Source organism: Sarcophilus harrisii, chromosome 2 (assembly GCF_902635505.1).
Source record: "Sarcophilus harrisii chromosome 2, mSarHar1.11, whole genome shotgun sequence".
NCBI lineage: Eukaryota > Metazoa > Chordata > Mammalia > Dasyuromorphia > Dasyuridae > Sarcophilus > Sarcophilus harrisii.
In genome coordinates, this window is record NC_045427.1 from 435,513,008 (window position 1) to 435,528,479 (window position 15,472).

A 15,472-nucleotide genomic window follows, 5' to 3' on the forward strand; every position below is an offset into this window, starting at 1 on the left:
AGGATAAAATGAGATATAAGTAAAAAATATCTTATGACAAGCACTAACTAAATGTAAGGGAGAGTATCTTATTATTTAGGAGGTAACTGCCTAATTCTATTAAATGCTTTCTCTTGAACAGTTTTGCAATGCAATGCAAGGCAGATTTCTAAGACTCAGATTTAATCTTTAGACAGCCCCTAAACACATTTCATCACATCCAAATTGATTTGAATTGATGGTCCCAGATTTAACAGGGTTTGTTCCCCAAAGAGGTCTCCTGTCACACAAATTCATACAGTTGGTATGATTATTTTTATTTTTTATTGTTGAATTGAGAGGTCCATATCCCTTCATGAGGACATCGGTTTAAAATAATTCACATTGTAGCTAAATATGAGAGGTTTTGTAAACTTGGGGATTTGGCCAATCCTCATTGAACCTAGGAAGAAACTTGACACACTCACAGAACCCCATAAGCATGATAGAATTTGGAATCTCATGACCATTGTAGATTTCAGAATCCCGTGTTGGAGAAAGTTTTATTATCCCAAGGCATTGTTCTTAGTCAATCACACCCCCTTTACATATCAGAACCAAATCTAACTGAACTTGACTAGATGTTTCATAAAGCCCCCTTTCAGTTTTCATATTCTGTGACTCTATGAACAATTTCTTATCCCCCACCTAAGTCATAAACAGAAACAGATATCTGCCAGAGCCATTGTCTTCATCAATCCTTATAAACCACTTTCCTTTCCTACAGATCTTTGGGGATAGCCTAGAGGACATCTCTAGACTCTTCATCATTTGAGGGATAACATAGATGTACTTCTGCTTAGAGAAAATGAAATGGACTAGAGAACATCTTCAGGTTCCAGGAAATCTGACTTCAAACCATCCATGCAATAAAAATAAAAAAAAAAATAAAATGTGCTTTTCATCTTTTCAGCCCTCTCTTTTTGAGGGAGGCTCAGAAAGGATTTCATCTCTTGCTTTCCAGTTCAACATTCTTTCAATTTTCCAAAGATCCAGTTCCTTTCAGTACTGAAGTTATTCTCTCCCAAAAGTAGCAGAAAGGATCTGGAACTAGGAGTAGGGTTTGGGAAATCTTGTGTGAAAAGTAGAGAGTATGGAAGTGTAATTAATTCTAAAATTCAATGATTCTGGAGAGATGGACAAAACATTTTTCCCCTAAAAGGAAGTAAGGTGGCATTTTGCTGGTATGGAGAAGGTTTATGGATTCAATATCTATCTTTTCTTCTCCTAGAATCATAATGGGCATTGCAAAGAAGAGAAACTTGCTCACCACATGAAATACTCCCCAAACACATCATGCTCCTTGTTTTAAAGAGAACCTCATTCTTCAGGTCTGCAATCCTGAAATATTTGCTAAGAAGTCACTATTGCTAAATCTGATTATGTCACTGCAGAAAATTAGACCCTAAGATCTGAAACAAGACCACCCTGTGCCTTTTACGCAGGAAGGGTAAGCCAGGAGATCATGGCTGCTTCACTTTGGGTAAGAGGAATAGGCAACTGCTGGTTACAAATCTTACAAATCATTATTTTCCATGAGGTTGGAGCCTAGAATATGGCACAGGTAACTAACTGCTAGCCGCTTTGATGTTCTTTCCATCACTGAACCATACTGGTAGCAAAACACCATTGGACTGGATTGTCACCCTTAGCACAAGCTTGTTGATAGTACCTTTGATTACCTCTGGATATACTCTGGCCCCACCCAGAATCTGAAAGCTGGAATTCCAGGGCCAGTTGTCCACATAAATAATCTTCTCCAAAGGAAGTAAAGATAGGTAATTTTAGATACTGACAGGACATGCAAACCTATCCTATCAGTTTACCCATCCCTATCACAACTGTGCTACCCACAGACTGTGCCACCATCACACATGTTTAGGGGAGGGGAGAGAGAAGTGTAGGTTCCTGGATGGATTGGGTGAGAGTGTGTCAACTGGACGACCTCATTTTCCACCAGCACCTGAACCCCATCCCCATTAAGCTGCCTCATCCTCAGGTTTATAGAACCATAAGTTTTTCGAGGGCCTCTGGACTCAGCCAAGTTTCTCCTTCGGTAGAGTTCCCCTTTGACGAGAGACACCATCAGTAGGATGGACAGCAGCATGCCCCCCAAGGTAAGGAGGCCCAATCCAGCAATGATACACTTGTCCAAGTGGGAACCCAGACGGGCATAATACATTTCCAACCTCTCCATCTCCCGAGCCGATACTGTGTCTGGGTTCACCCTGGCTTCCCGGGGAATAGCATAGGCTACCACCACCAACAGGATTCCACTCACCAAGAAGACTAAGGCAAAGATGAAGCCATAGTCTACAGAGTGGCCTGCGGTCTCCGTCCCCATGCCCTCTTCTGACCTTGGAGAAAGGTCGTCTCTCTGGGAATGGGGGTGTGAGGAGCCATCGCCATGTGGACTGGATGAGCTGCCAGGAACAGCCTCCTGTTGACTCTTGAAACAGGTCTCCTGTTCCTCCTCCTCAGAAAAGCAAGTATTCTCGATTCCCTCTCTCTGCAGGGGTGAGGGGCTGGGCCTCCCTTCTGGTGCTGATGTCCATTGTGAGAGTGTTCGTTTGGGGGCCCTGGGCCCATTGCCAAGGGTCCTTAGTTCCAGGGAGGAAGAGGAGGCCATTGGAAAGTAGTTATCCAGTTCATCCCTCTTAACCCCTCAGCGGCTGGAAGACAGAACAAACCAGGCAGGGACAGAGAAGGAGAGGGAGCAAAAGTTGTGTCTGTGTCTTAGAAAGAGATCTCAGAAAATGAAGGGAGCCTCATACTCCATGCACATATGTATACATGCACACGCACACACAAGCAGCAAAGTACAATACGTATGTATACACAAACACACAGAAATACATAGATTAAGGATTGGTCGTCAATTGGATGTATTCAAACTCCACTGGGGCATCTCATGATCCTACCACCCCTCAGAAGATGGTCTTCAAGAGTTGCTGTGGCTGAGAATACTCATCACAGGTGACCATCCTTATACACTTAGCCAAGCTGGCCTTCAGAAGAGGCACAGACTGTCACCAAAGCTTCTGCAGCTCTTTAGGACCCACCACAGTTTGTTATCTCCCTGTTACCATGAAGTATTGAGGGACTGTGGTGGAGGAGACATGACACTAATAGCACTTGGACTGATTAACATCTTAAGGTTTACAAAGCACTTTATATTAATTATCTCATTTAATTCTCACAACAGCTCTGGGAGGGAGGGAAGGCAAGAACTAATAAACCCATTATACAGATGAAGAAACTGAGACACAGGGAAAGAACTTGCCTAGTATTTATTCTAATACTACATCAAACTGCTTCCCCACTAATGTACATTTGTGTGCACAGTTATTCACAAATATGGCCATATATCTGAATGATGGCCCAGATATCTGGACAGAAATATGCACATAAATATGTATATGCACATGGACACATAGAGTCACAGATTCACACTCAGATACATACACAGAGACGGTTTCTGATTAAACTATCAGAAGAGGGAATGAAGTAGGTAAGAGAGACAGCAAGAGATTGAAGAGTGTAGTACATAAAGAAATGAGATCCTCAAATCCCAAAGCTGGAAGGGCCATTTACAAGTCATGTGGATTAACTCTCTATCCAATTCAAGAGTTATTTATTCATCAAGTCTTAAAGTTCCAGGGGAAAATATAGACTATACTAAGCAATTCACATATCTACTACATTTAGCATTCTCTCTTTCTAAGGGAGAAAAAAAGCACTAATCCTTGCCCCACCACCCTGACCTCTCCCACCCCACACATACATATACACACTCACTACTACCCATTTTACACTCATAACTAGGACCACCCATTTTACAAATAGAAGACAGGACTCCCAGTTAATCACACCCCAGGGGAGTAGCAGAGATAAGAAGCCAAGTAGCCTGATTCCATCCCAAGAAAGCTTTCTTCAGCAGGGCAGATTGCTGCAATTCAGATCATCAAGAAATATCTACCTCTGTCATGGCCAGCTCAAGGAGACAAGGAAGTCTCTCCCTATTTATGAATTCAAAAACTCACAGTCACATTTCTGTAGCACTTTACAAGTGTCCTGGCAGTGATATAGACAATATAAAATTGATCTAGATTTAAGGCTAGAAGAGATCTTAGTAACATCTGATCTAACCCCCTCAATTTCCTGATGAAAAAACTAAGATAAGTCCTTCACTCACAATTATACAAGTGGCAACATAACTGACTTTCAGATCTGTATCCTCTGAGTCCATATCTAGCAGGTTTTTGTGCCACACAGTTATGGCCATTTTATAGGTGACTAGATTAAAGGAAGGATGATGTGCCTTGTCTTGGTCACATGGGTATGTAGACCTAGGATTCAAGCCCTGGTTCTCTGGTTCCAACACCCATGGGTCCTTCCACTTTACCACATTGTTGCTAATCTAATTAGGATTACCATCAGATATGCCGGATCATTCTTAATGGTTCTTTCTCTGCCATGCCCCAATCTTTACACCTTTTTGTCCTTGGTTTTTCCTCATCTTTCCTTCCACCTACTTTATCCTCCTTTCTTACTACAGAAAGGCCCCCGGATTTAGGACATCTGGGTTTGCATGTGGACTCAAATTCTCATTAGCTGTGTGACCGTGCACAAGTTGTTATAAACCTCTCAAAGCCTCAGTTTCTTCATTTGTTAATGGAAGAAATACTTGTGTGAAGACTAAGCCTGTTGTAACAGATGATAAAACTAGTTTTAGAGTAAGAAAAGTTCAAATGTGACTTATAACACATGCTGTGTGACCGCAGACAAATTACTTAACCTCTCAGCATCTGAGGCAACCATCTAAACTTACAAGTTGCAGAAAAAGGTAACAATCTTTCCTAGTATAGGCGCTCTTCATATGGAGCTGCTTCCATAGATAAAATCACAAATGCAATAAAAAAGAATACTTCTACTAAAGCACTTCATGGGACTGCTATCAGGAAACTACTTTGTAAACCATATTTTTATTATTTCCTTTTTGAACTCACATTTTTGGTGGGTTGGATGGTGGCCAAGAAGCTGCAGAAATTCATAGACTTACAGATTGTAAAAGGAAGGGTTGGACTAGGAAACTGAGGCCTTAGAGAGAGGAAATGATTTGCCCAGGCCACAGGAGCTGGTGGCCAAGCCCAGACTAGAATCTAGATCTGACTGCAAGCCAAGCTGGATTCTCAACTCCGCGGGACCAAGCATCCATATTTCTAGCAGTGTTTATAAGTCTTGGTATATCTGGGTGGGCTGACTAGACACCTCAAATACAGAGTGTTCCCTTCAAAAGAACTCTTTCTAAATTCATGCTGCATCCAGTGGGGTTTGATTTCAGTAGCTTACTCTGTACAGTGTGTGCCAGACAGAGATCTATTCAGAAAAGGAAAATGGAAACTATATAGGAGCCACTGTGTCTCCAGCCTTGCCTGGCTCCCAGGGCCCGGGGAAGCCCCATACCCTCCACCAACACCAGTCTGAGACTGGCCCAGAAAATTACATCCCATCTCCACTTTCTAAACACACACATACATTCACGCTCATACACATACAGTAATTTAGCTCAGGTTCCTGTGCCAAAAGGTAATCCAATTCATCAACATTTTTTTTTTTGAATTGGCATCTCACTCAGTTCCAGCTCAGAACTTTTTTTTCTTCAAATGACAAGAGATAAAGAAGCCCTGAGCTAAAATGAAGCTATTACCTATTTGCACTCACACACAAACACATAGACATTGACTCCTAGATATACACATGCACCCTAGAAACAGAATCACATAGGGAAGACATACTGTCATACAGAAACACAAGACAACAGTGTTTTACATATACTCTCATATGAAGGGATAATTGCAGAAATAGACATACTACATAAATGTGGGGGTTAATAAGCAGGGGGCTAGATTTGGAGTCAAAAAGATATTTTAATTCTGCTTCCATCTTGTGACCAGGGACAAGTCTGACTTTCCCAAGCCTCAGTTTTCTTGTCAGTGAAATGGGAACAATGATACCTGAAACCCCTGTCCCCCAAAGTTGGGCTGATGGTTAAATGAGAGTATGTTTGTAAAGCACTTCGCAAACCTTAAAGCCCTATGTAAGTGCCAGGCACTCCTCACATTGTCAGAGAGAACGCGGATCTCGGAGAGAGACAGACACTGTGTCTCATGCACACAGACAGACAAGCTCTCGCTCAGAAATCCAAAAGCACACAAAGGTGGGTAACACACAGGAACACCGTGTCGGGCCCATGCAAAGACAGCTGCCCGCACACGCAGATACGCGGAGACAAAAGCCAGATACAGACACACGCAAACACCCTCTGGCACGCACACACATTCGCAGAGACTCAGTAGTTACACACACAGGAATGGGAAGTTGGAAGCACACACACGCGCGCGCATCCTCCCTTCTGCGCTGGCTCACGCCCCCTCGCTCCTGGCCTCCTCCTGCCTGCCCCTCCCGAGCCCCCGGCCCAGCCCCCGGGGGCGGGGGGAGGGGGACAGGCTGGGGTCCGAGGCCTCGGGAGAAGAAGCCGGGGGCCGCGCTCTGGGCGAGGGGGGCTCGGGACCCACCCGGAGTGCGGAGCGCTCAGAGCCGCCGGCTCCGCCCTCCCCCCTGCGCCCTCCCTCTGGGCGCCCTCCCTCTGGGCGCCCTTGTGCTTCCAGACCGAGGTCAGGCAAGGGAAGGTGCGGGGCGAGCCCCCCGAACCCCCGGTTCCGAGCGCCGCCGGCCCCTCCCCAGCCAAGGACACCAAACCTGCGCCCCTCCCGCCCCGGAGTGAAGCTGTCCGGGCCCCGCGCGGGCTCGGCCGCTCCCGGCCCGGGTGCGGAAGAAGCGAGTGACCGGGCTGCCCCCCTCCCCGCCCCCACCCCCTACCGGCCCGGGGTGCCTGGGCGCCGGTCCCGTCGGCCTCTCTCCGGTAGCTCCGATCCCGGAGAGCTCAGCCGCGGCCCGAGCCGGCTCCGCACTCGGCCCTCCTCCTCCTCCTCCTCCTCCTCCTCTCCCCGCAGCCGCCCCGCCAGGCGCCCAGAAGGGAGGGAGCCCGGGGGCGGCTCAGGCTCGAGTCAGGGTCCTACGTACCTGCGAGGGGACCGGAGCAAGCTGGGCGCCCAGCGAGCGGCTGATGAGGGCGGCGGGGGGGGAGGGGGGGGGCTGGAAATTACGGAGTAGCGGAGGCAGCGCGCCGGAGAGCGGGTCCTCCCCTCCTCCGGCTCCTGGCAGCGCGCTGGGCCCCGGGGGCCTCGGGAGGGGGAGGGGGGCCTGCTCTCCGGGGGGTCCCCAGGGTGTCTATTGCACCAGCCGCCGCACTCCTCGAGCCCGCGAGCCGCTACCTTTCCCCGCCCCGCCCCTCCCCCAGGGCCCCCGGAGCAGGCCCGAGCACGGCGCGGGGACACCCTCGCTGTCTGGCGGGTCCCGGTCCGCCCCAACCATCCTTTATAGCCGGGGCCCGGGCGCTGCCCTGCTTCGCTCCCCGCCCCAGCCCCGGAGCGCCCGGGCAGTCGGCTAGTGAGGCTCTGCCCCCAGCGCGCGCGATGGCAGCGAGGGGAGAGTGAGGAGTGAGGGGGGAGGGGGGGCCCGGCAGAGCCAGGGGACCCCGGAGGTAGAAGAGGTCTCTGGGGTTTCACGGGACTCCACGAGGTGGCGCGGGCCCCGGGCGCCCTCTTGAGGCGGAATAGGAGCAAAGTCCCTTTCCCGAGTACCCACTTCAGAGATTCGCAAACAAGGGAAGCCGTGGGTTGGCGTCCTAAAGTCCCTTTCCGCCAGGCCATTATGAAGAGTCCGCTTTGCGGCGCTGACATCTGTCTTCTCCTCCAGCCCCATGCCCAGGCGCTCCCAAACACGCCGGCGGCTAAGCTGTCTCTTCTCTTCTGCATCCGGGAGGGTGAGGAGGAGCCGCCCTGACCGGAGGGGCCTGCTCAAAGATACAGAGGGCGACGCTGCGCATCAAGGAGTGAGGGGTCCCTGCTGGGGAGGGGAGCCCTAGAGAGTTCTCCGCAGGCCCGGGCTGGAACCACCGAGCCCTCCGCGGGGGCCTGCCTGCGCCTGTCCTTTTCAGGGCTGTCACTCCGGGCCTCTCGCTCACTCCTCCCCTGATCCGGGATGCGGAAAGGGCCAGGCGTCAGGGAGGCGGAGGGGACTGTCCGAAGCCGCGCAGCCGGCGGCGGCGGCGGAAAGTGCTCTTTCCGCCGCCCCGTGCAACCTCTCCTTCTCCTTGTGCTAGACGCAGCCCCTGCCCGAAGAAGGGTTGGTCTGGGAGCACTGACGCTGATCCCGGGGCGCTCAGCCTCACCGAATGGAGGAAAATGGCTTCATGGACTCCGAGTCCTGGTGAGAAAGTGTCCCTTTCGGTGCCTACAGAAACCCAGGCACCCCCCCCCACACACGCGCGCGCGCACGCACACTCCCTCCAAACCTTCTGTTGTTCACCCTTCCCAAAGAAGATTAATGACATCGTGGTGTGGAGGTCAAGGTTCAGTGTATTCCACCGGGCCTGAGCGGTTCCACCGGAGCGCGAAAGGCCTGCCACAGCCAGGGCACAGACAGTCCATTTGAGCACTTGAGATGGAGATCGGGTAGCGCGCCAGGCCTGGAGTCAGATGGAGTTAAATCTGGCCTCAGACACTCAGGAGCGCTGTGATCTTGGGCAAATCACGCAATCCTGTTTGCCTCAGTTTCCTCGTCTGTAAAATGAGTTGCTGAAAGAAATTACAAACTACACTCTAGTATTTTTGCCAAGAAAACTCCAGATGAGTTCTTAAAGTGTCAGACGCGACAAGAACAACGAAAGGGTGGGTTTGTAGGGAAAAGTAATGACTGCAAACCTCTCACTCTTGACTTCTCTTTTACTTAAAGTCCCATTCCACCCTGGAATGGTGGAAAATATAAAAATGAAATTCATTTATTTTTATTTAATTTTTAATTTATGGAATGAAACAAACAATTCCATAACAGTGTAATAAAAAAAGACGATTGCCCATGAAGCTGCACATCTGTTATGTACAACTTGATATTCCTTTTTAAGTGCTAGATATGGCCACCGTTATGATGGTATAATTACAAAGGACATATGAAGAAAAATGCTATCTGTATCCTCTAGATTTATTGGGTTCATGTCCCACTACCCCACCCTCTTTCAGAGAATATGGGTCTTAAACCTCATCTGACTCCTTCCAGATCAAACATATAGGAACTGTGGATTTTCCAGTAGAACTTTTCCAGATACGTATAGACAGTGAAGGAAAGAAGGAAAAAAACAAGGTAAGTTTCAGAAGAAGTTTTTATATTTCCTGGAGAGTTGTATTTTTTCCCAGTAATATCAATCATTACGAGTTGATGATGACAAGACCATATGGGACTCACACTACTTCCAATTCATGTGAGGGTCTGAAAATACTTTTGTAGACTGACCTCATATATCCACACTGGCATTCCAGTTTGAGTGCATAGCAGCCACTTCTATGATCAGAGAAACTGAGTCCACAAGACAAAGTTCCATGCATTATATCTTTCTAGAGACTAAACCAGCAATCCAGTAAAGATGCCATTAGAAAGACAGTGGTGCCTGAACTAAGATCTCATGGATCATTCAATTGGTTTCAATTCCACAAACATTTGCCAGGTATCTATGATGTGTAAGGTACTGTCCTAGGTGATGGGGATTTAAAAATGAAAAATGGCACAGTTTTTGCCCTGAAAAACCTTATATTCTACCAGGGCAGGAACTCATAATTGATACTCTTGTCAGTCTGGGGAAATCTATGGATCACTTTTCAGAAAAAAAATTCATATGTAGAACTATAAAAATAAAACAATCATACTAATATAGTCATCAAAAGTTTTAAAAACAAGCTTGTGACTCTCTGGTTTAAAATCCCTGCTGCAGGAGATGAATAATAAATAAATAATTAATAGAGTAGGGTACCAAAGGGTCAAAGGACAGATCTAAACAAAGGACCCTGGGAAACTTTGAGGAGAAAGACATTACTTTCAGTTAGATGGATCATGAAAAGCTTCAAAGAAGAATCTGACCAGGAAGGCTCTAAACTAAAGAGAATAAACTAAAAAGAATAGATGGAGAAAACTGCCCATATATAAACCACAGAAAATAGTAGGTACAGTAAAGGTAGAAGAATATTAGCAAGATGGAGTAGTTCACAGGAAACAATACCCAAGAACAGTCAGCAACAAAACTGGTAGCTTCAGATCTCCATACACAATTGCTCAGAGTAAGGGTAATAAAGAGAATCAAAGATCTTAGTGAAGAATATCCATCCTCATAGGTACCACTGAGACTTGGTAGTATGGGAATTATGACTAGAATATGGCTTTGGAAGATTATATAATATTCAAAAGGAATATGGCTACAGAAGGAACATTTCTTACTCTTCAGTGCATCTGTGATCTCATTGAATGTGGGTATCTCCTCCAACAGTATATTTCACAGCTCATTCATATCTCATCCTATATTGTTTTGTCTAAGGCCTTTAATAAAACTTCCATAGTGGATTTTCTTTCTATGATACACTTTCTTCTATAATTTTTTCCTAGTCTCCCATAAATCTTCCATAGTGGATTCTCTATCATATGCTTTCTGACTGATGTACTCATTAATACTTTGCAAGCCTGTTTGCTCCTACATTTCTCAACTGACCTGATTAGCCCATAATTTTGATTCTTCAAAGATAGTTCCATGTTTCACAGTTACATAGCATTTGCAGGAGAATATTAGTCTTAAAAAGATTGGCTTTTGGCAAGATATTCCTTATTCAAAAAGGGCAAACTACATAAAAAGGTGGTAGAACAGCATTGTATTTTAAGACAATATCCTTACTTGAAGAAATCCAGTAAGCATAATAGAAAACATTAGGTAAGGGTAAATAGAGCAACAAACAGAAGCAATGTTGTCATGGGAGCATGCTGTTAACCATCTGGACAGAAGGAGGACATAAAGAATTCAGGAAACAGAAAATATAGCATGGAAACATGATGGAAAACTTCATTAGATTTCTGCTAGAGCCCTTTTTCTCTCCTCTAAAAACGTAAATCCTTTATTTGCCTTAGTCTTCAAAAAGTAAAGGAATCAGAAAAAAAAAAAAACTAACTATAGCTCTAGACCTAATTTTGACAAATAAAAAGAAATTGGATAGCAAACTAGATAGGAGAAGTGGTCACTTGGAGAAGTGACCACTGCATCTTAGAATACAGGATAGAAAAGGAGAGTAAATCTAGGCATTAACTGAAATATAGTCTAAGATTTTAAAAATCCAATTTCAAACAGTTCAGAGAAAAGAAACATAGGGTCCTACACGCTGAAATTAGACAAAATAGGTAGAAGAAGAGCTAATTGTCAAGAATGAGAATTCTAAGACACAAATATAAATGATTCTAATGAAGAAGAAAGGGAGGGACTATCTTTAGACTGTTGTGATTGTAATAATTTATCAGTTTTATTTTTTTAAAATACATGTATAGAAGATTGAAGCAAAAGAAAGTTACTAAGAATTAATATAAAAGGATACAGTTCTGTAAAAATGTCAGAAGTAGTAAAGCTTTAGCTGAGCAGGCTGGTAACAAATGCTTACAGTAATTAAAGGAGCTTTTTATTTTAAACTATAAAAAGAAGATAAAAGAAGGGATGGGATTGCTGCTGGCGTAGATGGAAAGAAGGCTGAACTACTCAATGCTTTTTTAAATTTTTTTCTGCCAAGGAACAAGATCTTTGTACTGAGGATAGAACAAAAATGATTAACAGAGAATTAAAACACAAGAAAAGTTAAGAGGACCCTAGTGAAAAAACTGATGAATGTGACCATTGAACATTGCTAAAGGGAGTTTCCTTGACAGACATACCCAACAAGAATAAAATTATGGGTCTGGGAGAAAAACAGAGTTTTAATACAAATATTTTTCTCATTAATCAGTTTCAGTTTTTGTTTTGTCATCATTGTTTTTAATTCCTTTACATTTTTATTACCTAAAAGCTATTATTATTACTATATTACAACCCATGGCTTTCATGTTATTTATTTTACTTTTATTATTTCTAAAAGCCAAAGTTTTTTTTTAAAGTTCATGTAATTGAAGTTGCCTGTTTTTCTCTCTTATGACCTATCTCATCTTTTCTTTGATTAATAAATTCCTTCCTTGCCATAGTAATGAAAAAGGAAAAGGGTACCTAATTTTATGAAGAACAATGAAAAGCTGGGACAAATGCAGAGAAGGGCAACCAAGATAATTAGATGACTGGAAATGTCATAGAGAGATTAATAGAAAGAACTGAGAATTTTTAGCCTGAAAACAGGAAAACTTAGGGAAACTTTGATTGCCATCTTTAAGTATTTGAAAGACTGCCATATGAAAATAAAATTAGATTTTATCTGCTCTGCCATGTTGGGACCAAGGAAGAGATGGGTGAAAGCTCTTGGGAAGCAGATTTAGGCTCAATGTAAGGGAAGTTGTCAGCTTGTGTCAGCAACATGTTTTATTTCTTTAGGAAATGGAGGTTTGCTGAAGGTCTCCATAAAAGAAAATGAGCCAGAGAAATGTAACATAGAATTAGTAATACCTTAGTATTACCCTAGAGAAGGATAAAGATAAAAGGGATAAAAGATTTTGTGGGGAGTCTGGTCCTTTCCCCTTTTGCCTCTTTCCAATTTCTAATGAAAGAGACTAGCAACTGATCTTTCCATTCCATCCCATACAATCAGAAGCAGAAGAGAAACAGAGCTTTTGATGGTCTCTTCCAACTACTTGTTGACTATAGTAATGCCACAGAACAGCTGCAGTTTGAGCTGAAAACAGTGGAGGACAGATCTTGGATTGCTGGATACTATCACCAACTTTGAGCAGAGACAAGATAAAGATGTGGTGGAGAGACAGACCAGAAGTAGAATTAGGAGGGGAGAGGTATTAGACCTCAGTAGCTATTGAGTTTGAATCAGGAGACCTTCCCAAAGCCTAGCTGTTGTCCCAGTTTGACCATTGTTTTAGAGTAGTCCCAACAATTTCAGATGCAAAATTCCTTCCCTTAATTTTGCCCAGAACTAACTGGGGTGGGAAGAAGTTTGGGAGTGATGGGCAACACAGTGCACAGGAAGAGAAATGTTGACTGTCACTGATAAGTGTGTTACCTGAGTCTTATGAATGAATCTGGTGGGTTTTTTTTTTTTTTTTTTTACATTTGGAGTAGTTATTTCATTTCTATAACTCCAGATCAGTTAAACCTCAGGCTAGAGATCACTGCACAAAGAAGACAGAGAAACTAAAGACAGGAGGAGATAGGATACGAATTTATAGATTAAACTCTATCTATAAGGAGCTAGAGATGCTGAAGTCATTGGGAGAGCCTATTCAAGTAAACTGGTCATTTGAGTTCAGTGCCACCTGGTAAAAAAAAAAAAATTATGCATTTCCTTCTCTTGCCAGTTAATTAATCAACAGCCTATTTGGGGGTAGGTTAACAGGATGCAGAATGTGAGCCTGTGAAGGTTCCTAATGGTAATGAAACATTTTCAAAGTTTCCTGAGGTAATCATCAATAGGTGGAGGTAACAGTAAGTGGTTCTTCAGAAGAGTTAGGATGACCATTTTGGGTGGTGTTACTGTTAAAAGTTGGGTTGGGCTGGAAATTTTCTGAGGTTTCTTTCAATTATGAAATTCTGTGATACTGAGGAATTGCCTATCCTGAACTTTGAAGAAAAAAAGATATTGAAAAATAGAGATGAATGTAGAGGGCCAGAACTTTGGAGAAGTAAACTTGAAACAAGGATACTTACAACAAGGTGTTAACTCAGTGGAATTGATGAGATAATGGTTCTCTAGTTTACATATAATTCGTATTTAGTATGGTGATGTAATGGTTCTCTAGTTCCCGCATAATTAGTATGCTGTAATGATGTAATTATAATAGGGCATTTAAGGGGTAAGAAGGACTAGAAATGGGACATTTTATTTTTGACCAGCCTCGTGATGGCTTTTCTGCCTTCATCACTTCTCCACTAAGACCAAGGACTCAGTCTGGTTCCGAGATCCTCCAGAAAGCTAGCCCAAACATTACAGATGAAGAAGGAGGGAATGTATTTCAGTTATTGAGGCTAGTGGTAGAGTGGAATTTAGCTGGAATATAGAATGTGTGAAGGGAATAAGTGAAGTAGGTCTCAAAAGGCAGGTTGAGACCAAATCGTAGAGGGTCTTAAATGCAAAATAAAATCATTTTTACCTTATTCTATATGTAATATGGAAGGTAAGGCAGCTAGATGATACAGTAACTAGATAGAACATTAATCCCAAATCCAAGAGGACCTGAGTTCAAATGTGACCTCAAACATTTATTAGTGATATGAACCTGGCAAGTCACTTAAGTCTGATTGTTCAAAAAAAAGTCATAGGGAACCACTGATTTTTTTTTAAATTAAGAGAGTAATATGATTAGACTTGTGACAAGATTCTTTTAAACTGTGTAATGAAAAAAAAAAAAAAATAAACTGTGTAACGGGTGTATTGGAAAGGGGAGAGATTAGAGATAGGACACATATTCTATGACTTTTATAATATTGCAGGCAAAGGATGATGAAGGCTTATCATCACCACCACTCAGGTGATTTCAGTGTGAATTGAGAGAGAGAACAGATTGGACAGATATTGTGGAGGTGGAATTAGTAGAATGGGGATATTAACTGAATGTAGAGAATGAGGGAGAGAAAAAAGTCAAAAATTATTCCAAGGTTTCAGGTCTAGATATCTGGGAAATGGTGACGTCATCAATAAAAATGGGTAATTTGAGAGAAAAGGGAAGTTTAGGGGATGATGACTTCAGTTTTGGACATGTTAAGTTTTATGTACTAGTAGAGTTTTTTAGGGAAGATGCCCAATAGAGAGTTGAAGATAAAACGCTGATACTCGAAGAAGAAATTGCATCTAAAAGTATATATTTTGAGGTCTTGTGCATTAAGATGGTAACTGGAATCATAGAAGAGGATAAAATCACAGGAGAGAGTATAAAGAAAGAAGAAAGGGTTCAGGTTAGGGCCTTAGGGGACATACACGTTTATGGAACAACTGAGGACAATAAACCATCAAGTAGAAAGAGAATAAAGTGAAAGAGATGTTAGAGAAAGTATTCAAAAGGATTGGTCAGTAGTATGGCTTCCTACTGACAACCAAAGAAAAGGAGAGCTAAGTAGAAGTCATTAGATTTAGAAATTAAGAGGTCTTTAAACCCTTGAAAAAGCTGCTTCAATAGAGTGGTCGAAAAAGAAGCCAGATTGCAAGAAATTGAATAAAAGGATACTGAGGAAGTAGTGGTAATGAGTAATTTAGCAGCGAAAGGAAGGACAGTTATAGGACTGAGAGGATGAAGGGAGGATTTTTAAGGATGGGGGGCTTGAGAATGTTTGTAGACAGCAGAGAAGCCAACAAATAGTAGGTGAGTGAAGATGAGAGAGAGAGGA

At 43.5% G+C, this 15,472-nt stretch overlaps 2 protein-coding genes across 6 annotated transcripts in view; one reads left to right on the forward strand and one right to left on the reverse strand.

The window, feature by feature from the left end:
- Nucleotides 1–284: 284 nt before the first annotated feature.
- Nucleotides 285–7,914, reverse strand: TMEM74B (transmembrane protein 74B). Of its 3 annotated transcripts, none has more exons than XM_031954163.1 (2): nt 7,729–7,806; nt 285–2,690 (listed from the first exon to the last, which is right to left on the reverse strand). In XM_031954163.1, exon 2 carries the CDS (start codon nt 2,645–2,647, stop codon nt 1,865–1,867), a length of 783 nt encoding a protein of 260 aa, XP_031810023.1. In that variant the 5' UTR covers nt 2,648–2,690; nt 7,729–7,806; the 3' UTR covers nt 285–1,864. The 3 variants fall into 3 exon arrangements, with proteins under 3 accessions (XP_031810023.1, XP_031810022.1, XP_031810021.1); XM_031954162.1 differs by lacking the exon at nt 7,729–7,806 and adding an exon at nt 7,105–7,724; XM_031954161.1 differs by having other exon boundaries at nt 2,672–2,690; nt 7,105–7,914.
- Nucleotides 7,915–8,287: 373 nt separating this feature from the next.
- Nucleotides 8,288–15,472, forward strand: part of RAD21L1 (RAD21 cohesin complex component like 1) — a 63,939-nt gene continuing 56,754 nt past the window's right edge. For 2 of the 3 annotated variants that reach the window (XM_031954158.1, XM_031954156.1), the window contains exon 1: nt 8,703–9,282. The gene's annotated coding sequence lies outside the window, so the exon portion shown is untranslated. Of the gene's footprint in view, nt 8,353–8,702; nt 9,283–15,472 lie in introns of those variants that run through there. The other variant, XM_031954157.1, reaches the window with a different exon arrangement.